General features: G+C 58.5%; 1 protein-coding gene across 1 annotated transcript; it reads left to right on the plus strand.

Annotated features, from left to right (window-relative positions):
- The first annotated feature begins 1,837 nt into the window (after positions 1 to 1,837).
- On the plus strand, positions 1,838 to 25,853 carry SDC1 (syndecan 1). The gene is made up of 5 exons (XM_058551741.1): positions 1,838 to 2,146; positions 21,073 to 21,154; positions 22,106 to 22,587; positions 23,385 to 23,511; positions 23,697 to 25,853. Exons 1-5 carry the CDS (start codon positions 2,081 to 2,083, stop codon positions 23,864 to 23,866), a joined length of 927 nt encoding a protein of 308 aa, XP_058407724.1. The 5' UTR covers positions 1,838 to 2,080; the 3' UTR covers positions 23,867 to 25,853.
- The last annotated feature ends 553 nt before the right edge of the window (positions 25,854 to 26,406 follow it).

Raw genomic sequence — 26,406 nt, forward strand, 5'->3', positions numbered from 1 at the left:
GAAGCAGGCAGGCCAGGGTCAGCTGGGCCAAAGGCAAGCCCTGACCCTCTACTTCCCTTCTCTGCGTACGTGTCCTCCTTTGCACCCCTCTGTAGAGTCCCTCCTCTTTCTTTCCCAAAGAAATACACATTGATCTGGGGCAAATTTACTCAGTTGGGAAGAAACACTAACTTGGTGAATTTTATAATATGAAAAGACTCCATCAAACCCTTCTTGACCCCAACTCTCTCTATTTTGTACAGTAGAGAAAGGCAAGATTCCAAACTGACCCAGTGTCCCTCCATGTTGGGGAAAGGACCAGAGAGCTGACTGCAGACAGGTGGAGCTAGCCCCTGAAGACACACTCCTGGCCTTCTCCTGGAAGGGCCTTGTAACCTGCAGGACTTGCTGAGCTCCAGGAGAGGCCCTGCCTGGTGCCATGCTGTTGGATGACCCATGAAATCGAGGCACTCAGGCACCCTGCATCAGGCCCAGAGAAGCCTGATGAGAATCTGCCATCCCCCATTGACAGACCAGGGGAAACTGAGGCCCCAAAAGGGAGGTCAAACAGGTATTCAGGAGCAGGGGCAAAAACAGGGCTGAGTGCTGTTTGGAGGGCCTCACTTTTAGTGCTCTGATGGAGAAGTGTGGCTGAGACGGGGATGCAGGAGGCTGCTTAGCTCCAGGCAAACAGGCTAGGTGGATGGAGAATCCAGGGGCCCTCAGCCAACTGTCCCTGCCTGAGAGGTCAAGACGCCTCAGGAAACCTTCTTGGTTCCCAGTTCAGGCCAACCCGAGGCCGGCCTTGTCCTCTGCCTGGGGAGGATGGGTGAGGAAGACGCCATCTTTGGTCTCTAGGTCCAGGTACCAAGGTCGTTTGGCACCATCTCTCCCGCCTACCAGATTGATTGCAGGCAGGGCCCGGCCGGTTCTTCCCCTTTTCTGTCAAGGCCCGTTGCCCGACCTCGCAGGCCTCCCATAGCCTTTTTGCACTGAGATGCCCGATTGGTAATGGAAACACTGAGGTCCGGGGCCTCTCAGGGAATCACAAAGGACCAGGAAGTCAAGTGGCGCTTCTCAGATCTGCAGGCCGTGGAGAAGGTCAGCCGGGAACGGAGCCGTTTATTTTGCCTTTTAGCTCAGAGGATGAAGAGGGAGGGCATTGTCTTCTACAAAAAGACGCCAAAAACTGCCCCCCCCCTTTTTACAGCCCCTCCTCATTGTGTCCAGCTGTGTGAAGTAAGACCCCGAGTTTCCAGCACTTTCTGGAGTGCTGGCAGAACGTGAGCGCATGTGGGAACCTGTGCTGGGGGAAGCGGGGACGCAGGGAGCCCCATCCGCAGCCAGAGGAGAGACGAGGGAAGGATCCATCGGTTTAAGGCCCCGTCACCTCGGAGCCCCGCGGAGCCCCAAGAAAGTGTTCCCTCCCGCCGGGATCTGGGAGTGCAACGCACCTGGAGAGCGCTCCGTGTCCACGCCCAGAGGGCGCTGCAGACTGGCGCCCACAGTCGAGGACCAGTTACCGCCCCTCCCGCCCCTCTCCCGTACGGAGCCTCGATACCCTGGGCCAGGGCGGAAGGGGGTGTGCCCCGGCCCCCACCACCTGGGAGCAGCGGAGCTGAAACACCGGGAACCGCCGCCTGCGGACCAACCACAGCTCCGGAGCCGGGCGAGGCTCTGCCCACACCGTGCGGAGGGGGCGGGGCGGGGGCAGGGCTAGGGCGCAGGGGGTGGGGCGTTTCGAGGGGCCGGGCTGGGTGGCTCAGGGGGGCGGGGTCCTAGGGGGTGGGGACTGGGGCTGGCCCAGAGACCTGGCGAGCTGGGGGTGGGGGGCCAGTTTTTGCAACGGCTAAGGGCCTGTGGGTTTATTATAAGGCGGAGCTCCGCCGGAGAGGTGCGGGTGGGAGCCGAGCCGAGCGGAGAGGAATCCAGCAGTAGAGAGCGGACTGCAGCCGGCGGACCCTGCCGCCCTCGCCTAGGACAGCCGCGCGCTGGGCATCGCCGGAAGGGTCCGCGCGCAGCGCAACCGGCTGAGCCGGCCCGGAGCCCCGCGTAGTCCGCGCAGCCCCGACCCGCGCAGCCCGCCGCCGGTCCGGGCAGCATGAGGCGCGCGGCGCTCTGGCTCTGGCTCTGCGCACTGGCGCTGCGCCTGCAGCCGGCCCTCCCGGTGAGTGCGGCCCGGGGCCGGGCTGGGAGGCGGCGGGAAGCCCGGGCTTGCAGACCCGCCGATGCCGGCGGCGGCACGTGGAGGGGGAGGGGAAAGGGGGACTTCCCCTCTTCCCGCGCTAGCCCAGCGGGCCTGGAGACCGTGAGCCCCGAAATCGAGGCTCCCACCCCTATTGCCTCCGCCGTCGGTGGGCGCCGCGCGGGTTCCGCCGCTCCGGGCCGGGGGCCAGGGCGCCCCTGAGAGCGGAGCCTGCGCCGGGGCCCCGCGCTCAATTCTGAAAAACGGCTCTACCTGCGTCGGAGCCCGCCAGCCTGCGGCGGCGCCGGGGGTCGCCGGCTCCCACCCAGTCACCCCAGGCACCGTGGCGGCCGCGCCCCGCGCCGGTGACCCGGGAGGATGCAGTGACCGCGGCCACAACGCTCCGCCCGCAGACTCTAATTCAAACCAGACCTGCCGAGCCCGGGCGCCCGGCCCCTTCGGCGGAGGCAAGTTTGGGCGCAGCGGAGCCGGCGCGGGAGCGGGCAGGCGCGTTTGCCAAGGAGCCCGGGCCAGGGCTGCGCGGGGGACGCGGGCGGCGGGCGGAGGTGGGGTCCTCGGCCTTCCGTTGGCTGCCCTAGGGGAGCTGGGCCGAGCTGGCAGCAAGAGGTTCCGGGAAGTTGGCCCCAGAACGCTAGAGACCTGCAGGAACCCAACTTGTGGGCTGCTGAAGTTGTGCGGCCCGCGGAGGGGCGTGTGCCCGTGCTGGGCACCGCCGGGGCGGGCGGGCGCCATCCACTCGAGTGGACCCGGGAATGGCTCTTCCCCTCCTCCGACCCGGCTTTGTGCTGGAGCCGCGAGGAGGGAAGGCGGGACCCTTGGCCCGCCCAGTGGAGCTGGGGGAAAAGAAGGACAAATGTGGAGCCCGAGGCTGGGGGGAGGCCTTTGGGTAGGACTTCAGCATCCACATTTGGCCAGGGGTGGGACCCCTCTAACGAGGGACCTGGCCTGCAAGAGCATCCCGAGGGTCCCCAGAAAGTGATCTCCTGCCCCAGCCGCTGTCCCCTAGCCCGCCTTCCCCAATGGGGGCGCTTTGTTCTCGGCCCCTGTAACCTTTTCCTGGGAACCGCCCCGCAGCGCTGGCCCTGACGTGGGCTGGGACCTGGGCGGCCGCCAGGTGTCAGCGCTGGCCACCGGCTGCCCACGTCCACCCCGCCAGCCCCCATACCGGTGCTAGAGTCCCGGGGTCCTCTCCGCGGGCCGGGTCGGCCATCCCCTGGGATGCAGAGGGGAGGTGCGAAGCGAGGGGCTAGTCCCCTTCCGGAAGTGGCGGTCTCTCGCCACCACATCTGGACGGCTCCACTTCCCTAGCTCTGGCAAGGGAGGCACGTGGGCAGGGAAGGAGCGCCGGCGGTGTCTGTGTGTGGGGGGGTACCCCCGTCCTCCACTTGTAATGTGGCATTTGGACAAGTCTCTCAGCAATGCCAACCTTCTTTAAGGGGGTCCCTCTAGAATGATAGTAGGTATCGGTTATTGAGACCTTGGGGGTGTTTTACAGGGTCAGCGTCAGGTGAGGTGTCTTCCAGGCTGATCTGTGAAGAGCCCTGCTTCCCAGGTGACTGTTGAGCTTGGAAGCGTTTTGAAGTCCAGGAGAGGGTCCCTGAGGCCTCTTGAACTGCAGAGGAGTTGGAGTGTGTGGGGGTGCGTATCTGGGGGAGCCATGGGGAAAAATGAGATTTCTGAGCTGGGTCTCCGGTGCACTCCTGGCTTTCAGGTCTGGCTCCTCCTTTGCCCTTTCAGGCGATGGCTTCTGTGGGACTCAGACTGTGCCTTGAACCATAGTTAACACTCTGGAGAAGGCAGTGGAGCTGCTTGGCTTACCTCCCTGGCCCACCTGGCCTTACCTGGTACTCCCCTCTCTCCAGGCCCAAGGTGGGCCGCAGCAGTATTCCACCTATTTCCAGCTAGAATCGGGAGGAGTGGTGGTGGTTGCCTTCCCCGCCGTGGGTGAGGCTGGCATTCCTGTGAGCTGGGATCCCAGAGTACCGTTAATACTGGGGAGGCAGAGGATCTGAGATTCTCTGTGGACCACGTCTCCCAGAGTTTTCTGTGTGCTGGGTAGGGGCAGATGCTGCAATATGAGGCATTTTTTCTCGCCTAGAAACTTTGACACATTATGGAGACATAGGGCCCAGGAGACAGTTGAGTCTCAAGGGGAAAGGAGAGAAGGAGAGTGGCTCATTAAAGCTGGGTGGTGGGAGGGCTTCCTGGAGTGGGTGGTTGAGCTGAGCCTGGAAGCACTAAGCTTTGGAATCAGACTCTGGCTTGGAGCTTAGGTTTTCTTTTTTCTTTTATAAAGTTTAGTTTCATTTCCCTTTCCGAGCTCTGTCCTTTCTTTCTTACAGTGTGTGTCCATGTTTGATTAAAAGTGGGGGCATAAAGTACCTTCCCAGAGTCCTCCTCTACCCTCTTCCTAAAAGAAAGAAGGCAGTGGGATTTGCCTAAATGGAAGAGGGTGTCCACAGGTTGCAGAGAGCTGGCCCTCTCCCACGGTTCTCTTTGGCCCCAGTGGGAAGCAGGTCAGAACCCCCTGGGGACCGCGAGGTAGGGCATGATCCTGGGCACCTGACTTTGAATGGGTGAGGGAAGGCTGCTAGGGCAGGAGGCTGCTCAAAACCACTCCCAAGAGACGAGAACAAGTTTGTCTAAAGAGGTTTCTGTGCGTGTGTGTGTGTGTGTGTGTGTGTGTGTGTGTTTCCCGTGGTCTTTTGTTTCTGCCATGCAAGAAAAATTGCTTGTTCTGGGAATTTATTTCCTGTTTTCTTCTCTTTCTCTCTTCTCTTTCTTGAAAGGCATAAAATCCCTTTTTGCCTTAATTATGGGGGCTAGTAGAGACATTTCCCGCCGGCCTGGCGGAGTAGGGGGAGTAGGGGGGCACTAACTGCCTGGCCTGGGCTCTGAGCCTCCCAGAGGTGACGTCACTCCTGGCTTCAGCTCCAGTGGGAGGGTGGAGCCAGTTTAAGTCTCTACCTGTGGCTCATGGGGAGTCCAATAAAACCTCATTAACCCAGATTGGTGGGGAGAGGGATAAGAAGGGAGAGGAGCCTAGAAAGAATTAATGAAAAGCTTGAATTTTGGAGTATTTTACAGAGGAATGTTTTTTATTGCAGCAGAATTTTGAATTCTGAATTCTCTTGGGAATGAGGTATCCTTGGTATCCAGGTTTTTTGGTGACTTATGAATCAATATTACTCTCAAAAGTATTCTTATTTTGGGCAGGATTCTCTGAAATGTTTATTTCCCTTCCGTTATTAACAAAAGAATATGGGGGCCGGTCCCGTGGCGTTGCCGTTAAGTACACTGCTGGTGGCCCGGGTTCCATCCCTGGCGCGCACTGAGGCACCGCTTGTCAAGCCATGCTGTGGCAGTGTCCCATATAAAGTGGAGGAAGATGGGCACGGATGTTAGCCCAGGGCCAGTCTTCCTCAGCAAAAAGAGGATTGGCAAAGGATGTTAGCTCAGGGCTGATATTCCTCACAAAAAAAAAAAAAGAGAGAATACAAAGCATGATCTCTGGATGCTGGGGTCCTCACTTTTGTCCCTGTGTTAGGTTACAGCATGTCTGCTGGCTTTATTGAGCTCCAAAGAGCACTTTGCCCCAGTACCTGGTGCCCCAGGTTGCTACATTTTGAAATCTCATTTGCTCTTTTCCCTCTTCCATCCCTGTCCAATAGCAGCCAAAAGTGGCATGTGTGTGCCTAAGGGTGGCAAGCAGCTTTTCGGTTCAGTTCTGATTTGCACTTCTCTCCAGCAGTACTAAGAAACGAATCAGATTTGTTAGAATTATTTCTAAGACAAGAGTTTTCAGTTCTGAGTTAGGGTCTCGCCTGTGAGTCGTGTTCATGATCTGTGGTATGTGGATCTCGTGCCATCACGGAGCAGCTGGGACCCCTGCAGTACCCCTGCTAGAATAACAGAGAGCCTGTCGAGGGAGGTGCTTACGAGCTCCCTCGGTAAACAGATGTGAATGACCTCTGGGAGGAAGCTCCTGAAGACCCCGAGTTCCTCCACCTGACTTGAGTTGTAAGTGACTTGCCAGTCACGGGTAGCCTGGACCTAGTGAGGCTAACTCACGATAAATCCTGACTGGCAAGGGCCCTCGTTCTTAGCTTGGGTCCCGTCTCCATCTCTTCCCCATGTTGTATTTGGATTCAGTGCACCGTCTTAGCGCACCCATAGTGCCTGGCAGGCCAGAAACAGCTTTGGATTAAGTGGAACCCCAGGATTGAGGCTCAACTCTGCCACTAATTTACCACGTCATCTCGAGTGAGTCACTGCACTTCCGAGTCTTGATGTCCTGTGTAAAGCGGGCATCATACCTGTTCTCCCTGTCCTCCTTCTGTCATTTGCGTGTTCATTTCATAATGAATGCGTGAAAGTATTTGGTAATGAAAGCGCCGGAGGAAAGTTAGCTGTCGATATAATTAGGGTCACTTACATTGAGTGGTCGGTGCTTTCCCTACATTCTTATTTACTCTTTACCCCAAATCTTTACAGTGTATATCATTGTTCCCATTCTGTGGATGAAGCCTGTAGAAGTGAGCCCCTCCAAGGGACCGACGTGGCAGAACCAGGATTCCTTTGTATGTGTGTGCACATGTGTATGGCATGAATAAATCGATGGACTGTCCAGTCTCCCCTATGAAGCCTGGCATATGGGGCTGGCTGAACTCTGCAAGGCCCCAGTAGGTATTTGCTGTTCCATTCAGGAGAACCATGGTGTGTGTATTTTGGACGGAGGGGGCGTTGGGCTGGGCTGAGCTGGCCTGAACAGTGGCCTGACCCACCCCCCCCGGGGGTGGTGGGAGCATACTGTTCCCATGTTGGTCCCCCAGGGCAGCAGCCAGCCTGCACTGACTTTCATCTTGGGCACTGGGGAAACATTTGTGGATTTGGAAATCCTTTTTTAAGCCTGGGAGGCGAGCACCATGGCACAGGTGAGTTTACCAGAACCCGGGACTCCTGGCTCCAGTGCTGGGTCCCACCTCCTGGCCGCTCCAACGCCAGGTCCTGCTGCAGCAGCAGCCACATGAGGAATTGGTGATTAAATGATTTCTAGTTGCAGAACCCTGGTCGTTTTACAGGACAAACTACTTCCTGATTTCCTCCTTTTCAACAACCAATTTTGGAGTCCTGGGTTGAAAGCCCCCCCATAAGGGCCTGCCTGAGTGTGTCTAGAGAGGAGGAATGGGATTAACGGAGTCTGTGGAAAGAGGGCTTTCGGCGCCAGGCTCCCACACCCTGGAACAGGTTCAGCATGGTGTCATTTCCCTCTCAGCTGTTCCAGCAGAGGTTGGGCTTTCGATGGGAGCTGCATTCTGGAACCTCCCTCCGAGTGGGCCATGAGGGCATGCATATCTCCCTCAATGCAAGGAGGTATTTTGGGGGTGCAGGCCATGGAGGTGAGGCCACAGAGGCAAGACCCTGAGCTCGGGGTCACTTTAGCAACTGTGCAACTTCCAGCTCCAGGTGGACATGGGGAGCCCCCTCCACAGCCCCCAGGAAGGGCTGGCTTTATCTGTCCGCTTCTGCCTGTCCTCAGGAGGCTTCCACTGCGTGGAGAGTTGGCACTGGAAGGTCCCCTGCCTTCCCAGGCCCTGGACAGGGGCCCCTAGTCAGCTCTTCTGTGCTCGGTGCTGGGGGGCCCAGAGGAGGGAGAGGCACGGGCTGGCGGGGGAGGGTGGTCTAGCTTCCTCTGGATAGTGTCCTGCTGCCTCTCACGCGTGCAGGTTTGGGGAGCCAGGGAGGGGCCCGCAAGTGCGTGGAGGCAAGCTTACCGGGGAGGGGAGTGCAGTGGGCAGTCTCAGGGCTTGGAGCCGTTGGTCAGGAGAGGGGGAGGCTGGTGGCTGGACCTGCTCCTTCACTCACTCATCTGCCCAGTGATGTTTCCTGTTGACTTGAACTCAGAGGATTCCAGATGCGCCCCCTCCTGCCTCTGGAGCCCCTTGAGGGTCGCTCCTCCTGGCGGTTACGGCTCCGTGGGCGGCCTAATTATATGTAGAGGGTGCTCTTCCGGCCTTCAGCCCTGGGAAAAGCTCCTCGCCCAGGGACTCACCTGAGAGTTGCAGGCCCACGAGTAGCCATGTGCATGCGTGTGTGTGTACGTGTGTGTGTGTGTGTACACACACACACCGATGTGGGGTGGTGGGCCACAGCATAGCTTGCAGCTATGGCTTTGCCTGGGCGGTCCTGACTTGATTTCCCCATTGGGCTTTCCTGCTGGTTAGACTGCAGTCCAAGTTTTTTGGAAACCTGGTCACCACCTGCCTGCAGCTTCCTCCTCAGAAACCAGGAAGCTGTCTTCCTCGCTCCCTCCCTTTCTGGCCGTCTCTTCCTCTTTGAACTGCAGCTCTGACGCTCCTCCGTCCCTGGCTTTAGAAGTCTGGCAAAGTTATTCCTACGGAGAAGGGCAGCCAGAACACCTGTCCTCCCTAGTCCCAGTGTAACCCCCGGCTGTGTGGTTGGGCAGGTCGTTGCTGCTCTGTGCCTCAGTTCCCCTGTCTGCTCAAGGGGCCTCCCTTTCCTTCTTCAGCTCTCAGCCACATGGTGGCAGAGATCTTGTCCTGGGAAGGGTGAAGGTGGCACTGGGGACTTGGCAGGGGCTCAGGGTCCCCCACCATTATTCCTCTGGGGACTCCAGGGAGCACCAGCTGCCTGGGGGGTCATCTGTGGAGGTAAAGGGCAGGGCAGGCTGCCTGGAGGAGGAGGACTATAGAGCTCAGTGTGGGAAACAGAGGTGGATGGAGGCCCCTGGGCAAGAAGGTCAGGCTGCGGTGGGGGCCTGGTGATGTTCTCTGCACACACCCAGGCATCCTGGCCACCTGCCCCAGGTCCGCTCATCGCAGGAACGGAAGCCATGTCGGGCAGGTTGGGGCAGTAGGGAAGGCAGGCGTGTATATCACTCCACTCTTCAGCTGAGTCATGGTGCCAGGCCCACGGATCCTCCCCTGAGACTCACCCAACCAGCCTTGACTGTGAGCCCACCTTGTGCTGGGCATGGGGTAGGGGAATACAGCAAGGCAGACTAGGGCTCAGGGGCCTGGCTTCCAGCCCTGGCCCTCCTCTTTACTGCTGAGTGACTTTGTGCATGGGCCTCTCTTGGCCTCAGTGAGCCCATCTGTGAAATGGGGGAGGAGGCTGAGAGGCCAAGGGGAGGTCATGCATTTGGGTGTCTGTGACCTCTGGTGGCTGTGTCACAGGACTGCTGGGCATCTGAGCAGGGCCTGCCCTGCTCCTGCTGCCCCAGGAGAGTTCTGCCTCAAGCACTGGGAGGGTCATGAGCCCTCCCTAGCTCAACCAGATCTAAAGCCCAGAGCCTGGGCGCTTGCCGTGTGACAGCTCTGTGCAGGTGGGGAGGGGTCCTCGCCTGCTCCAGGGGCACATGGAGGAGAGGGTGGGTGGCCATTCCTAGCATCCCACAGGAAGGTTGGTCTGCGCAGACAGGCAGAGGGAGAGATAACTGAAGGTCGTGCAGACTGAGCAGGTTTGTCTCAGGGTCCCACCATACAGCAGTTTCAAGTCGGGAGCTCAGGCCGTAAGGCAGGATGTTTTCTGGCCATGGGAAGTGTAAGGGAAGGGGGTCTCCGTGAAGGGGGCAGCAGGAGCGGCAGAGGTTGCCAGTCCTGCTCTGGGACCGCTCTCGGATGCCACTGATCTCCAAAGGTGTCAAGAGAACTGTCCCACCACAATGACGTCGGCTCGATTCTAACCTCCCACTTGGGGCTACTGGCATGTCCTGTGGCCACAATGGCCCTCGCTGGGTGCCTTCTGCCCCCTCAGCAGGCTGAGGAGACGGGATTCTGGGGCCACCTGGGGTGGGTGGGACACGGGGAGGTGGGAGGGAACTTCTGGAAGGCTGAGGTGTGCTCGTCCGCCCCCGGCACCCAGCACGTGCTGGGCACCAGGAGGACTTGAGGACTTACACCGCCCTTTCCATGCCTCCGGCCCCGAGGTGCCCACTGATGCCCGGAGCCCGACCTGGCTGGGGACTTGCCTGTGTCAGCCCCATGGCAGGAGCATAGCACTGGCTCTTCTCTCCAGTAGCTTCTCAGCATCCCTGCTGCCCAGGAGACTCCGGGGCCCTGGCGTCCCATCTCCGGGGAGTGTCCCAGGTGGATATTTGGTCAGGTTTGGGCTCGCAGGGCCCCAGGCTGCGGGGTGTTTCAGGAGCCTCCGAGACTGTCGTCGAGGCTGACGTCACTTCAGCGTCTCCCAGAGGGAACCGCTGGGGTGTGGTGTTGCTGTCCGTGGAGACTGCCTCTCCTCAGCATGGGGCCGGGGGAGGGGCAGAAGTTTCCCTGGGGCAGGCTCAAGCCAGGCCCTGAGACGTCCTGGGCTCTGGGAATTGTGGGAAGAGCAGAGAGCCCCTGACCTCACCCCTCCACTCCACCCCCTTGTGGAACAGGATCATTCTTCTAGAAGCCCATCTGTGGGCTGGGCATCTGGTGAGTGCCCCGTCCCCCTCTCCTCCCAGTGTAATGGCAGCAGCCCGAGCCTGAGTGCCCGGGTCTGCCTACCTTTGAGGTGGGTTCCAGGGCCCAGTCTGGGGTCCTGAAGCCTTGGGGCTGGGCAGGCAAGGTGGGACCCAGAACTGGCTGGCTAGTCTGCCTTGGTTAGTCTCCCCTTAGGCTGGAGCAGAGAGGCATTGTGAGGAGGCTAGAAAGAGCACAGGACAGGAAGTCCAGTTTCTGTTACTTCCTCCCTCTGTAATCTCAGGCACATTCCTTCACCTACTTCTGAGCCTCAGTTTCCTCATCTGCAAAGTGGGGTTATTCATATCCTGCCTCAGAGGGCTTTTGAAAAGATCCAATGAAATAACATATGTGGCATGATTGGGAGCCCCCTCTTTGCCTGGAGCTCAGAGTAGCAAGTCTGAGGGAGCTTTGGGGCTGACTGTGCTTGGGGAGACCCCTGGAGGCCGCGGCTGGGGGAAGGGTGCAGCCTGCCCCTGCCCAGGCGTGTAGTCACTCTGTGTGAATGGCCGGCTGGTCTTACCCCAGTGTGCTGACATAATGGGGTCTGCAAACATGGCTTTTGCCCGTTCTTAGGAATAAATGAGCCTTCACTGGCAGGCCAGACTTTGCTCGCCTCCACCTGAGCCTCTGCCAGGGGCTGGCTCCTGATCCGAGGAGGTGTGGGCTGGGCTGGCAGGTGGTGGAAGGAGGCCCAGTGAACCCAGACACCAGGGCACCTATGTAGGGGCTCAGGCCAGCTGAGCAAGGTCCCCAGCTGTGGGGGAGAGTGGCCTGTGCCCAGAACTGCAGAGTGCAGGTTGCCCCAGAGAGGGAGCTGGGCCAGGCCACCCTGCCCCTTGTTCCTCCTTCCTTCTGCACTTTCCCTGTGCAGCCTCCAGTGGAAGTGATGGCTGTTTTCTTCCTGGGCGTAAGAGCCAGCCCCGTGGTCTGCACTGCGAGTCTTCGCTGTGGCGAGTTGTTAACGTCGTGCCTACTGGAGCACGACTGCCTGGCCTCAAACCCTCTCTAGCCCTTCAGTGCCTGTGTCCCTGGGACAACTGGCTTGTCCCCTTTGCCTCAATTTCCTCATTGACTATTGTGAAGATTACATTAATTAATTCAGATAAAGGGCTTAGACTAGTACCTGGCACTTAGGACTCCATAAATTAGCTGTGATTTTTTTGCCAAGCCTAATTCAGGTATTTCTATTTTTCGGGTAATTCCCAGCCCAGATCGGATCCTTAGGTTCTTCCTTCCACCCCATGGCTGTCCCTGAGCCCTGGGCGAGGTGTTGTGGCTACTTCCCCTTGCTGGGGTAACTCTGAGCTCCTAAGACTGGGGCTGCATCCATGCCCCCTTTCAGCCATCTTGGCACCTCCTGTGTGCAGATGCTGCTCAGGCCTGGGAGGTCAGTGCTGGGCACTTGAGGCTGTGTGGACCTCCCAGCCATCAAGTGGTCCCTTGGAGGAGGACAGGCTGACAGTGAAGGGCCTGGCTACTTTGGTCCCATTTAGGCTGGGGCCCCACCAGCAATCTAGGAAGTGAGCCCAGCCTCCTCAGACCCAGCCTTCACAGAAAATTCTGCCCTCCGTCACTCAGGCCAGAAAGTACCAGCTCCACTCTGCCAGGGGACCCACCCCCATGGGACCCTTTCAAGGACATTCTGCCCTTCCTCTGTCTGTCTGGGCTTCTAGCAGCTTCAGTGCCTAGTCGATCTGAATTGTACTTCATCCCAGAGGCAGGTTCCCAGGCAAGCCCCTTATTCTCCTGTACGTGGGAGGAGAAGTCATGTACATCTGTGGCTCAAAGCTGGAGCAAAGGGAAGTTAGTCTTTCTTTCCTGGGTATAGGGTGGGCTGGTGACCACATTTTGAAACAGGTTAAAAAGTCTGCTCTTGGCGTCTTGTAGCCTCCCTTTTGTAATCCTTTCCCATCTTCCATAGCTGCTACCCATCCCCAGTGCCCCAGCTCCAGAATTAGCCCCTCCCCCATATGGAGCTGATTTTTGCTCTAGTGTGAGTGACTAGTCTCCCAGAGGTGTTTTCATTTTAAAGGGGATACTCTGCAGCTGCAGGGACACTGATAGGAGAGATTCGGGTGATAAAGTGCTCCCCACTCCCTCCATGTGCACACAGCTGGTGCCGTGGCTGGCTGCAGGTGTCTTAAAAGCTGTAAGTTTCTGCCTCTGTGAAACTTGAGGACACTTTATTTAGCCCGAGCAGAGGGAGGATGTCTCTAGAAGCCCATATGCCAGAGGCATCAGGCCCCTAAGCCAGTGGAGTTGGGGATTAATCACCTAGAGAGCAGTTCAAGGAGCCCTCGTTGGGGGCTGAGGGGGGATCCTGCACTGAGCTTCTGGCCTTAGCTGTCTCCTCAGGACAGCCAGGGCTGGGAGGGACAAGGCTCTGGAGGCCTTGGCTGCCCCATTTGTCCCCCTCTGTGGGTTGCCAATTGCCATCCCCAGAGTCACCTGGATTTGGGACATCTCCAACACCCTGACTGGGCCATAACCCCCCTTGGGAAGCTGAGAACGATGACACGGAGTCACTGTGATTGGTGCCCCTCCCCCCACTTGCCTCCCCCTGCTGAGTACCAGGTTTGTGGTGTGTCACCCCTCAGCTGGGCAGCCTGCTGTGGCCGCTGCCTCTGGCTGCCCCTCGAGGGCAGGCCTCAAGTCCCCAGGCACAGACTTGGAACAGGGAGCCCCCTTGCCACCACTCGGCCAGGCCCGTTATACAGATGGGCAGCCTGCGGCAGTCTTTTCCAAGATCGCCTAGTAAGTTGGGGACAGAGCCCAGGCTGCAACCTGGTTTTCCCAGGAGCGGCTCTGGTCACTTTCTCCCAGCCACCCCTTGTCTGGCTCCCAGGGCAGCACCAGGCGAGGCTGGGCGGCCTTGCTTACCGCCCCGTGGATTCCTGCCCTGCCCCGCCGGGGTTCTGGCAAGTGGGGAAAGCAGAGGAACTGGTCTTCCAGCCCCGCGGCCCCACGCCCAGCTCTCAGCTGGGCCTGTTCTGAGACAAGTCCCAGCAGGCGGGCTGCGAGGCGGGCGCCAGCTCTGTGGAGGGTGGGTCTGGGGGTGCTGGGGGCAGCTCTAACCTGGCTTGGGAATGATTGGGGCTGGCGCTGGCTACCAGGATTCTCCCTCCTCCCTCAGTACACCCTGGCTCTTGGGGTATTCCAAGGGGAAGCTTGGCGCAGGGGAAGGGCTCTGCCATCTTGACCTCAGGTTTCCTAGCTGTAAAGCCCCGTCATTTAGGGCCATGGGAAAGGCTACTACACAGGGGTCTCCAAAGCCAAGTGCGATCTGCTTTGGAATCCTCCAGAGTGGTGAGGTCTGACTCCTGGTGGCAGTGTGGGGCAGCTGAATGGAGGGCTGTGTGTGTACGTGGGGGTAGGGGTGCGTGCCCAGGAGGTCCCCTGATAGCGCTCCTCCCAGCGGAAGTGCTGACGGCAGTGGGGCCTTGTTAGGGCCCTCAGAGATGCACGTTCAGGATGGAGGAGGAAAAAGCCCCCCTTCACCTACCTGCCCGTTTCCGGGCCCCTCCCGCCCTGAGCCATCCCATCACCCTCTCTGCAGGTCCCAGCTTGACTTGGTCGGTGGAGACACTGAGCAGATAAATCACTGTGCCTGTCAGGCCGGAAATGCTGATGATGCCCGGAGGCACCGGTGGAGCCCCTCCCTCCCGGGAGTGTCTGCAATGAGGGAGAGATTTCAAGGTCTTGAGGCCGAAGCTAGGAGATCTGCCTCCTCAGAGGCCTAAGCAAGCCTCCCTGGCAGCTCCCAAGTTAGGAAGGCAGCCTTCGGAGAGGAAGTGATTTATCTGCCACCACCGCGACATCCTAGGCCCTGGTCCTGCTCCTCCCACCCACCCCGGCATGGCTGTCTGTGGCCAACCCATCACCCCCACACCACCGTGCCTCACTGATAAGGAATTGGTGCCACTGCTCCCAGGTCCCAGTCTGGCCTGTCAGAGGCCTAAGGGAGTTTAGGGTTTTCTAGCCAAGCCCCTTCTGTTGTCCAGGTGGGAACAGGTGCAGAGAGGCAGACAGCTACCCAGGTCACCGCGCTAGGGAGCAGTAGAACTGGACCTCACCCTGGGGCAGCCATCCTGATCAGGGCTCTTTCTCCCCTGACATCTCTGGTTCTGGTCCTTTCCTTGAGATCCTTGATCCAAGATGCTTTAAGTTTGACCCACCTGGCCCCTCGGGTCCGTGCTTAGGCCATGTGAGCCAGGGCTAAAGGCAGATGACCCCCCGACACACACACAAGGGAAGGCAGAGTCATAAACCCCGCTGCTGCAGGGCACCCGGGCATTAGGTAGGCCGCGGGAGTGGAGCTGCAACATTCTCTTCCCCTGCCGCCCCCTGGGCTGGCAGGTATCCCTGGAAGATGGCACAGAGGCTCTACAGTCTCTGCTGCCCTCCCTGGCCTCTTGGCCTCACCAGCGGGATCCACCCGGGCCTCTTAGCATCAGCAGCTCTCTCCTGCTCACTTCTGTTGGTTTCAAGCAGGTCACTGCATCAGGCCAGCTGATGGACGGGAAGACCGCTGCCTGGAGCGCCCAGGAGGTCCTGCTCAGCCCCGGGCAGGCAGGACGGAGGCTCAGCCTGGTTTCAGGGAAACACGACTCTTGCTTTTCTTTGCTTCCCGCTTCTTGCGCTGCTGGCAATCGAGGAATCGGGTGCCTCTGGAAGTTCAGGGGTTACCCCAGCTCCACGGTGGGGCCTGTTCCGCAGACCGGGCAGGCACTGTGGTGTACTGTCGGCAGAGAGGGGACACATCAGAAGTGTAGAGAGAATGTTCCAGAGCCTTCTCGTATCACTTTGCCCCTAGAGTTTGTTTGTGGGGTTCTGTTGCTGTTTGGTGCCTCTTTGAATACTGGACTCAACACTTGAGTGGGGGTCTCCACTCTCCAGCCCTCCCCCAGTCTCCAGCCCCCAGGCCACTCCTGGGGAGGCCTTTTCCTGTCCAGACTATTGTTCTTCAAGTGCAGTCTGCGGACCACCTACAGGAGCTGGGAGATTGTTCGATATGCAGGGTTCTGGGCCTTTGCCTCAAACCCCCTGAATCAGCCTTGGGGATGGAGCTCAGAAGACTTGATTTCTCTCAGGCTCCTGGGATTCTTAGGGACCCCCAAGAAGAGAGCCCGTGACCTGGACACGGGGGGTGGTTTGGATGTCACCTTCGACCAGTTTGGCATCTTGATACTCAGGGTGGGGGGCCAAGGCTGGAGTTCTGTAGCTCAGACACCTCCACCTCCAAGAGTTGTGAAGACTGGGGGTGGGGGAATCAGCCTGTGGCCCTTAGATCCACAGATCTGACCAAGGAACTGAGGGGGGTAAACATTTCTAAAAAACCATGAATCTCTTTTAAGCCTCTAGAGGACACCTGCTGTCCCGTGGTTTCTCAATGGGTGTTTGTCCTGGCGTGACTGTGGGGAACACCTGCCATTTGACCCCATACCCTGGGGTCCTGCAACAAAATGGAGGCCCCTCCTCATCAGCCCCAGAGCCAGCACCAAGACTGGCTGTTTGGGAAAGGCTGTGACCCAGCCTTTGATAATCCTTGGCTTCCTGCGTGACCAGTGGGGTTGTGGAGTCTGTGACTCGGCCTCAGCTGAGCTGCTGGGGCTTCTGTGACCAACTGGGGAGGTTACGACCAACCGATACCTTGATGCTGCAAAGGCTGCCCCACCACTGACGCCCTCAGTGCTGCTGAAGTTAGTGACTCGGGGCTGAGCATGGTCTTTTCCTCTCCAGGGTCTGCATGGGGGCCTCAAGGCTCGACCCTAGTGTTCCCCTGTAGTGTGACCCTCTGTGGCCCAGCCTCTGCAGCTCTTCCTTCCAGAAGCCTCCTGGAGTGGGCCACCTGGCTGTGTGCCCTGGGACCTCACCGGGGCCAGGACAGACCATTTCTTACCCTCTTTTCTCCTCAAAGCCCCTGAATGATAGTCCCCCAAGTTTTGAAGTTGAGGACCCTGTTAAATATCAAAGGCTGTGACCTCCTTACACAGTATTGTACTTTTTGCGTGTGTTGGTTGAAAAAGCAACACGATCCTTTGAACTCAGTAATGCTTTTTAAAGGATCTGTGTTTTATCCATTACGCAAGTCAAGCAGCAGTGACACGTGTTAGTGATTCGGGGTGTGGGGGGTTGGAACCTGGGCTTCAGACCTGGTGGTTGTGGGTTGATGGGGTTGGGGGGGTACAGGCGGGCAACCTCTCTGGTCAGCCCGGGGTTAGAAGCCCCTGGGTCCACCATCCTCACTTGAACCTCTCTGAGATGCCCACTTGGTATCCTGACTTCTGACCCTGCCAAGGAGCTTTCAGGCCCAAGATGTCTTGGAGGAATGCTCAGCACAGCCCCAGGCCTGCTCGGCCGGCCAGGGCAAGGGCTCTGTTTGAATGGAGGTTGCCAAGGAGGGTGGCCCTCCTTACGGGTAGTGTGGGGTGAGAGCTGGCAGGACTTGGCTTGAGGCTGCCTTCTTGAAACTTCTCTGCCAGCCCTCTGCCCACAGACTCCAGCCCGACTCTTGGGAGTGGCTGGCACCAGCATGATGAAGACTTCGGCCCCTGGGAGCCCTGACCCTGTGCTTGTCCAATGTCATCCCCTCTCCACCTCTGAGTGTGGGCCAGCACCTTGGTCCCTTTGGCCCCTGGTGCAGGGGTCAGGAATTCTTACTTGATGATGCTCTCGTCCTCGGGCTCCCGGAGCCTGCAGCCATGTTGAGGGGCTTTAGGCAAGTTTCCCTTAAAACAGAAGGGCCAGCCAGGGAAGGTGGTCCTTCGGGGCTGGGGAGGGAGAGATGGCAGGTGAGGAGTGCAAGCACTGCCTGGAAGTCTGCAGACACCGCCACTGCCCGGTGGCCTTAGGAAGCCCCTCACCCTGTCCGTGGCTGGGTTCCTCATCTGGGGGAGATACTGTCTCAGCCCTGCCTTGTCAAATCAAAGGCTAACGGGTGAGAAGGGGTGGAAAGTGTTTCTAAAGTCTCCCCCCTTCACTCCCTCTTTCCTTCCGTGCCAGAGTCCTGACTCAGGTCCCCTCTCTCCATCCTTCCCACGCAGCCCCCGCTGTGACCAGGAGACCAGTGTGGTGGAGATGGAGATGGGCTGACTCTTCCTCGTCCCTGTTCCCCAGCCCCCACCATAGCCAAACCAGGCTTGGGCCTTTCAGGCCGGTGGGCTTCCAAGGCTCTGAGCTGCAGTTGGGGAAGGAGCAAATTGGCCCTTGCTTTGAGCAAACTGACTGTGAAAGTTTAGACCTGACTAACTGCGAGTGTTTTGATTTGTTGTATGAAAAGCTGATTTTTCTAGGTCTTGCAGAGGTTAAGGGCCCCCACTAAAGGTGTGGGCTGGCTTCTCTTGGCCTTCCCAGGCAGCTTGAGGTGGTGGTGTCCCCAAGCAGCCCTGAGCTATGGCTAAGCCCTCTTGGGAGGACCCAGGTCCGGAGGCAATGCTGAGGAAAGTCCCGTGTGAGGCCTTGGAGGCAGCTGGCCACAGGCCTTGAGCACAGCAGGCCTGCTAATTGAAACTGGAATTCTCACCCAAAACCCCAGAGTCAGTGGGTGCCTGGTGATCCAAGTTCACTCAGCAGTTTCTGCCAGTTTCCTCCCCAGGGAGCTGAGGCTGTCACAGAAGGTTCACGCTGGAGGAGATTCAGGAGGTCACTACAGCCCCTCCCCTCAGTGGAGACCCAGCCCTGAGTGGGGAGAGGCTGCCCTGAGGCCCTTGAGCTGGTTTCAGTGGGGAAAGCGTTTGCTTAAGAGCTTGTTGTATAAACAAGATCACAGAAGGATAAGCTGACCAGAGTCAGGGAACAAATTGTTTTTAGGGACTGGGCAGATCCAAAGTCTGATCTAGTTGTGAGAGAGGCCCTGCTCTTGGGAAACTGCTAACCTGCTGTATAGGTGAGAGGCTGAGCCTCCCTGGGTCTTGGGCCGTGCCTCCAAGGTTGACAGGGTCCCCAGTGCACTGAGTTCTCTGCAGGCCTCAGCTACCCGGTCAGTGAAACAGGACTGGACCCCGATGACTGGATTCTGCCAGCCGAGGCTGGTCTGGCTGAAGCCCTGACCCCTGCTCCAGGATGAGCTTTCTCTCCAAGGGAGGGAGTTGATGCACCGGGAAAGATGCTCGTCCCCTAGGGCCTCTTTGGGAGCGGTGAGGACAGGACGGGCGGAGGCGTTGGGTGAGGGTGAAGCAGGGTCTCCGTGTGGGTGGGTTCGGGGTCCCTGGGATGCTTGTCCTCCACCAAGCCTGCTGCCCTGTCAGGAGCATTCTGCCGTGGGCCTGGGACGAGAGTATGTTGGGGTGCGGGTACCCACTCTACTCCTGCCTGGTGGGTGGTAGTCTTTGTAACTAAAGGGGACTGGCTTGGGGAGGTGAGGGACAGCTTCGGAGCTCTATGGAGTCAGGCCAGGGACTTGAAACACCACCTGGGACAGTGTAGACAGGATGTGGCTTGGGTGCGGGTGGAGGTCAGGGACTGTGACTGCTCGTTGTAGATGGGCCAGGACAGCTCAGAAAGGCCCTTTTGGGGCCAAAACCCTTTTCCTGGGGGGTGAGGGAAGTCCAGTTTGGGTTTTGTACTTTCAAAGGAAGCTCAGTGGTATTTCTGGCCTCACGGTTTCTACACGTGTCTGAAGCTTCCCTCTGAGCTGGACCCCTGGATGTGGAGCCCCCACCTGGTCCAGCTCTGCCAGGAGCCAAAGGTCTTGTATGTCCCTCCCTTCTCTTTTCCACTCATGAGTGAGGCCCTGTGGCCTGTGGCCAGGACCTGGCGAGGCCTCTGGGGCTGAGGAGGCCCCATTCCCTGGAGCCCAGCTGAGGAGGCCCCATTCCCTGGAGCTCAGCCTCGGGCGGGGTCTGCCTTCTGAGGAGTCTGCACAGAGCCTCCCATGAACTGGCTCCCTCCTGCCCCCTCTTCTCCTGAAACCCTACACACCTCTGTCCCTCTTCTTCCCAGACGAGTCCCAGAATCCTCTTCCCCATGCTAAGCGGCTCTCACTCCCCGAGTTCGAGCAGCTGCCGCTGTAGGTGGGGTGCTCACTGCGTGGCAGGCGCTGTTAGGTTCTTTATGGGCATAACCTCAATGAGTTTTTGCAACAATCCTGGAATGTAGATGTTATTATTGCCCCATTTTACAGAGGGGGAGACTGAGGCCCTGAGAGGTTTATTGATGTCCCCAGGGCCATTCAACTAGTAAGTGGCAGAGGTCAGGAGGTCTCTAAAGCCCTTGTGCTCTGAACTATGCTGTTCTGCTTCTTTGTTCATTCTTTGTTCTGGCCCCTAACATTGGGGCCCTCTTGAGATGGACTGGGACGTGGGGCTGTTAGGGTTAGTCTCCTTGCTGGACAGGACACTGGCAGCTACCCGTCCTGCCACCTGGCTGCTGGGTCCTCCCTTCCTCACCTGCTGTCCTGGAGCCAGTGTAGGAGTCAGGGGTGGTTCCCCTGCCCCGGGGTTTCTGCTCAGGCTTGCTCAGCTGTGTGCGGTGTGTCCCACTTCCTCCTGTCCCTACTCCCCGGTTCTGCTGGCGCAGCCCTGCCTCGGGAATATCTTTGCACTGTGGCACTCGCAGCCTCTCGGAGCTGGGCCAGGCAGGCAGCATTCCTGGAGTGGCTGTTTGCAAACAGGACCTGTTCCAAACCTACAGCCCATTTGTTGATGCCTCCTTAGTGCAGAGCCCCTTCTAGATCAGCCTCATCCACCCCTAGCCTGATGGGTGTCCCCTTCTTCCTTCCCCAAGTGGGCCTGGACCCAGTCCTTCCTGTGGATGAGAAAACAGGCCAGGTGTGGGAAGGAGCATCATGGCCAGGCCAGGGGCTGTCCTGTGTGGGCAGACCTGCCTCAGCACAGACAACTCACCCCTACCTGTCACTGACCCCTCCACATGGGGCCCTTTCTGTCCACACCCTGGTACCCAGCATGCCTGGAGGCTGCCTGTCTGGAGCCAGGTCATTGTGGGATTGTTCCTGGGGGCTCTTGAAAGCCCCTCAGTGGGGCAGGGTTGGCAATCTTGGATCCCGAAGCTCCCTGGCCAGTGGCCCTCAAGACCTAATTCTCAATGTAGGGTAGACTGATGGGGTCCCATGGGGGCCACAGCATGTGTTCCCAGGCTTCTGTCTTCTGTCTTCTCTCTGTTCTCCTGAGAGCTCTGGGGCACCCTCACCCATCTGAGCTTCTTGGGGTGAGGGCACCTCCCCCTCTTGTGTGTTTCTACACCCCAAGCACCTAGCACTGGGCTGTGTCGTCACAGCATTAGTGGGTGTGGAGACCGAAGGGCTGCCCAGAGCTGAGGGTTCTGGAGCCACATACGAGGGCTTCCTTCCTGTGCTGAGTGTGTGTGTGGGGAGTTGACTCAGCTGTCTAGGATGGGGACCCTGGAATAGCAGGGCCCCACCCAAGCCTCCACTCATACCCTTTTCTGATCATTTTTCAGCAAATTGTGGCCACAAATGTGCCCCCTGAAGATCAAGATGGCTCTGGGGATGACTCTGACAACTTCTCTGGCTCTGGCGCAGGTGAGCTGGCAACAGGCCGTGGGCTGGGGGCGGCAGTCAGGCAGCTCCCCCGCTGGGCCTGAAGGGCAATGCTGGGGAAGAGAATGGGGTCCGCTCTGCAAGGAGAAAACGTGTATGGGTGTGGGAGTGGGTGTTGTGGGTCCCAGGAGGCCCCAAGGGCCACCTGCTGCAGACAGACTTGGGCTCATATTCTCCTCTTTAACTCCCTGGGCAACCTTTGGAAGTGGGGTTGACTTCTCCAAGCCTCTATTTCCTCATCTGTAAAATGGGAATAATATCTTGACTTCATCAGGCTGTTGGGAGCTGTAAGGCAGCACAGAGCCTGGTGGGGTATAGATCTGTGATAAATGTTCCTTTGTCTCCCCTATGTCCCCTTTCCCCGGGGAGTGGAGTCCCTGAGCTGGAGTTGGTCAGGGAGGCCTCCCAGAGGAGGTGCTCTTGAGCTGGACCTTAGAAGAGGGCCGAGGCCATCGTGGGGAAAGTGGCCTAGGCTGGGGCCTGGGAGCTGGGAGGTAGAACACAGGCCTCTGTTCTTGGGAACCTAGGCTTTTCTGGGGGGAGGGCAGATGGAGCAGAGAGGGGGCCAGAGAGGTGTGTGTACTGGGTATAAGGCCACTGAGGACGCCCCCACCTAGGGAGGGGGCTTCAGAAGTCACGGGAAGGGTTCCTTCCCAGATAAACTTGGTGTCTCATGGCTCCAGAGACCAGGCTGTCCCCAGGTACGTGCAGCAGAAAAGGGCAGCTCTCCTGGTCCATTTTCCAAAGTCAAGTTTAGCCTCAGCTAGTTCTACCCGGGGGACACAGCTTCTCGCGAAAGGAAGGGTTTGCTCTGCGGGCCTGGGAGTCAGAGCTGCAGGTCCTCACCCTGGCCTTCCTCACAGCGTGAGCTTGGCTGGTCTGGATGTTCTGGGGCCTCTCCCACCCCAGCAGCCTCTGCTTCTGGCCCTGTAGGTGCTCTGCAAGATATCGCCTTGTCAAAGCAGACCCACTCCACCCGGAAGGATGTGGGGCTCCTGACAGCCATGCCCACGGCTCCAGAGCCCGCCAGCACGGATACCACTGCCGCCTCCACCTCCATTATGCCGCCCGCAGAGGGGCCCGAGGAGGGAGAGGCAGTGCTCCTGGCAAAGGTGGAGCCTGGCTTTACTGCCCAGGAGGAGACCACCCATCCACCCAGTGAGACCACCCTGCACCCAACCACCCACCGGGCATCAAGAGCAACAGCAAGAACTGCCACGGCCCAGGGGCCTGCCACCTCCCGTCCCCACAGGGCCACACAGCCTGACCACCATGGGACCTCAGCTCCTGCAGGACCCGACCAGCTCGACCCTCACAGCCCCATACTGGAGGACGGAGGTCCTTCTGCCACTGAAAGTGCTGCTAAGGATGGAGCCTCCACGCAGCTCCCAGCAGGAGAGGGCTCTGGGGAGCAGGTGAGTGTCTGCCCACTGCAGTCCCCCGCGTGTCCTGGGCCGTTGGGGCGCCAGTGGGCGGGGCGGCTCCTAGTGCCTGGCAGAGCATAGTGCATCAGGGTGGGGGCACTGGCCTGGTCGTCTGGCACACCCAACCCCCTGTGACCCTGTCAAGACAGGGTCACGAGGTCTCACCTTCCCCCTGCCTCTGGGACCTGGCCCAGGGCAGGACAGACTAAATATGAGACCAGAGCAAGAGTCCTTCAAGATCACTGAAGGGCCAGCCCCGGTGGCCTAGTGGATAAGTTTGGCGCACTCGGCTTCAGTGGCCCGGGTTCAGTTCCCAGGGGCAGACCTATGCCACTCGTCTGTCAGTGGCCATGGCGTGGCAGCAGCTCACATACAAAAAGAGGAAGATTGGCAGTAGACGTTAGCTCAGGGTGAATCTTCCTCAGCAAAAAAAAAAAAAATCACCAAAAAGAAGGCTTGCCAAACTGAGACTTAAGCAAGGCTCCTCCTGCAAGTGTAAAAGTTCTACCAGGTCTTATTTTTTATCTTATAGTGTCATTTTAATCTATTTATTTTCATATAAAAACATATGATTTATATCACTTGATGGGCTATCTCTGCCACAGTGCAGCCAGGGTCCAGTGTGATGTGGTGAGAGGGGCCTGGCTCTGGGGTCCAGCAGGTCCGGGCTTGGGTGTGTCTGAGCTGGTGGCAGTGGTGACAGGGATGGCTCCTGGTTTGGAAATGGAACTGGATGCTGCTGCCAGCAGTGGCCCGCCCAGCCTCATCCTGGCTCTGCCCTCCCGTAGGACTTCACCTTTGATGTGTCTGAGGAGAGCACGGCCCGGGATGCTGACCAGCGGAATCAGCCCCCAGTGGATCACAAGGCCACTGGGACCTCGCAGGGCCTCCTGGACAGGAAGGAAGTGCTGGGAGGTGAGTTTTCTCTCAGGTGGGTGGGGAGGGGGGCGACTGCTGCTCTGCGGGTGGGGCGCTGTCTTTAGCCCTGGTGTGGGGCTGACCACAGCCAAGGCCACCTCTGGGGCTGCCAACTGTGGGAGGGACTGCTGCTCAGCCCCAGGAGCAGCCGAGCTGAGCTGGTCTCTGTCTGCCCGTTTTAGGGGTCATTGCCGGAGGCCTCGTGGGGCTCATCTTCGCCGTGTGCCTGGTGGGTTTCATGCTGTACCGGATGAAGAAGAAGGACGAGGGCAGCTACTCCTTGGAGGAGCCGAAACAAGCCAACGGCGGGGCCTACCAGAAGCCCACCAAGCAAGAGGAGTTCTATGCCTGATAGGGGAGCAGTTCTCCCCTCCCCCTGCCACTCAGCTAGGCCCCCACTTGCCTCTTCGTTGAAGAACTGCAGGCCCTGCCTCCCCTGCCACCATGCAACGTCCCCAGCACTCCCTGCGCCCCTGGCCGGCTCCCTGCCCGTGGAGTTCTGGGGCACGCTGGGGCTCTCCTCTGCTTCTCTGACTTCTGCCTGGAGACTTGGGCGCAAGGGCTTTCTCGCGTATGAGCTTTCCACCACAGCCAGCACCTCGCATCTCACCATTCTGACTCAGTGTCTCCAAACTGGAGCAGCCCCTCCCCAGGCCCAGCTCTGGAGAGAAAGGGGACCCCGCTGCTTTGGACCTGGATGGCCCACTGGGGCTGGGAGATGCTGGGGCTGAGGGCTGAGGGCTGACACCTCTGTAGCACTTACTGGGAGAGACCAGCAGTCTTGGGGGCGTCCACCGCTGAGTGGCAGGGAGAGGAGTTCAGGGCTCCATCGGAATTCACTTTGTTTTGTGGGGAGGTCTAGTTTAGATATCAACTTGTTTTTGCACATGTTTCCTCTATAGTTTCTTTGTTCATAGCCCAGTAGACTTTGTTACTTCTGAGGTAAGTTAAGGAGGTTGGTTTGGTTATCCCCAATCCTGCTTCCCTCATCTCTAGTCAGGAGACAGCATCAGGGTTAAGAAGACTTTCTTTTTTTTTTTTTCCTTAACTAGGAGAACCAAATCCGGAAGCCAACATAGAGGCTTAGTTTGTGTGTTGTCTCTGAGTTTGACGCTCACGTGTGCAACAGGGTATGGGATGTCTGTGGGGTGGCCCCGTTGGTGGGCTGGCCAATCCCGGCTGCCACGGGCAGTCACCTCTTGGAGCGGTCATTCCCGTGTCCATGAACTCGGGGCCCCGGCCATGGCCTGGGCTGCTGCAATGTTGAGGAGCCCATGTGAGAACTGAGTCCTGGTGCCTCAGGCTGGGGGTCGAGGGGAGGGGACTCTGGGGTAGGAGAGGTGACAGGGCCCAGAGAATCTCCTGCAGATCGAGCCCTTCCTTTGGGCTCGCGCCATCTCTGGGCTGGTGGACTCTTTCTCCTGGAAGGTGAGGAGAGGGGTTTTGGGCACACCTGGCACTGAGCTGCTCCACGAAGGACCAGGTTCACCTGTGATTAGCTCCTGTGGCCCTGCCCTGGGCCCGAATCAGGAATGTTCCAAAGAGTGATAGTCTTTTGCTTTTGGCAAAACTCTACTTAATCCAATGGGTTTTTCCCTGTACAGTAGATTTTCCAAATGTAATAAACTTTAATATAAAGTAGTCATGTGCACTCCACTGCCTTTGCTTCTCTCTCTGCTGGTCGTTTGGACGTGACCAGCCTTTTCTCGAAACACCGGTGATATTGGGAAACTTGGCTAAAAGCTCTGTGCCTTCATCTTTCCCGTGGGGAGGGATTCTGGGGCCAGAGTCCTGGTTTGTTTTTTGTCGTCGTTGCTAAAATTCTTCTGGAGGTCGGTAGGTTCAGCCAAGGTTATATAAAGCCTGATGTTAGTTTCCACGTTGCCAAGCTTGCAGCCCCGTCTCCTAAGTGGCCTAAAGAAGCTGTGAGGGCCCCGGCACAGCTTGACCTGAGGGCCCTGCCCACAGAGGCCTGGAGCCCAGGCCTGCCTCGCAGACCCCTGGACAGTCCTCCTTTCGCACCTTTGCTAGCCCAGAGGCCCCACCCAGGATTCCTGGGAACTCCTGCGCTTGCTTATTTAATTTGACAACGTTCCGGCTGCTCTGTGGGCCGTCTGAGAGGGTGGCTGTCTGTGACTCAGAGAGACGCACCGCCAAATGAGGGGAACCTGTGCCCTGTGTTCGACTCTGGGACTTTCTCCCGGAGTGTATGACTGGACACGACTCGCGGGTGGGGAAGGGGTCCGTGACCGTGCCCGTGTCTGCTGGTCCGTGGGAGGGAACCGAGCCTGTGGCTGGGCCTATTCTTGTAACTGTAATAAATGGTACTTGTCATTTCAGGCTGTGGTGGTGGTTGAGTCTCTTCTTGGCCTGGTGATGTCCTTTTCTGTCACCTCCTTGTGGGGATCCTGGCTCTGGGCTGTGCTGTGGCTTGGTGAAGAACAGCCTGGTCAGCACTGGTCCCTCGGCTGTAAGGGAAGGCTGTGCCCCCTCTGCCCTCCTCCTGCAGCCCATGTCAGGCCTTCAGCATCTCACCTCCTCCCAGGTGGGCCTTTCTCCTGCCCAGGCCCTCCTTCTCGCTCATTCCCTTCCTCAAGGACACGAGGCCCCCTACTATTGTCTCTAAGTTCTAGCTTAGAGCTAGCTGTTCTGTTTGCTCATTGTCATGCAACTCCTGAAAACTCGCTAGCAAATCGTCTCAAGGGCCAAAGGTCTAAAGTCTATACGTTGGGGAAGAGCCAAAGTGAAACTTTTTGGGGGTTAAGTGCAGTGCTTTGCAGGAGTCCCCGTGTCCTAAGAGCATCTAGCTGCCCTCTTCTTACTCAGGCTGCTTGTCCAGTCTGCTGACTCCCACCCAGCCCCTCAGCTGCCCCTTCGTGGCGGGTCTCCCCG

This window comes from Diceros bicornis, chromosome 12 (genome assembly GCF_020826845.1).
Source record: "Diceros bicornis minor isolate mBicDic1 chromosome 12, mDicBic1.mat.cur, whole genome shotgun sequence".
Taxonomy (NCBI): domain Eukaryota; kingdom Metazoa; phylum Chordata; class Mammalia; order Perissodactyla; family Rhinocerotidae; genus Diceros; species Diceros bicornis.

Bases quoted from the DNA above. Each gene is read 5' to 3' on its own strand.
- SDC1 (XM_058551741.1), top strand. From the start codon at position 2,081: ATGAGGCGCGCGGCGCTCTGGCTCTGGCTCTGCGCACTGGCGCTGCGC. The intron at 22,588-23,384 runs GTGAGTGTCTGC...GCCCTCCCGTAG, and splicing joins GAGAGGGCTCTGGGGAGCAG to GACTTCACCTTTGATGTGTC. The intron at 23,512-23,696 runs GTGAGTTTTCTC...TGCCCGTTTTAG, and splicing joins CAGGAAGGAAGTGCTGGGAG to GGGTCATTGCCGGAGGCCTC.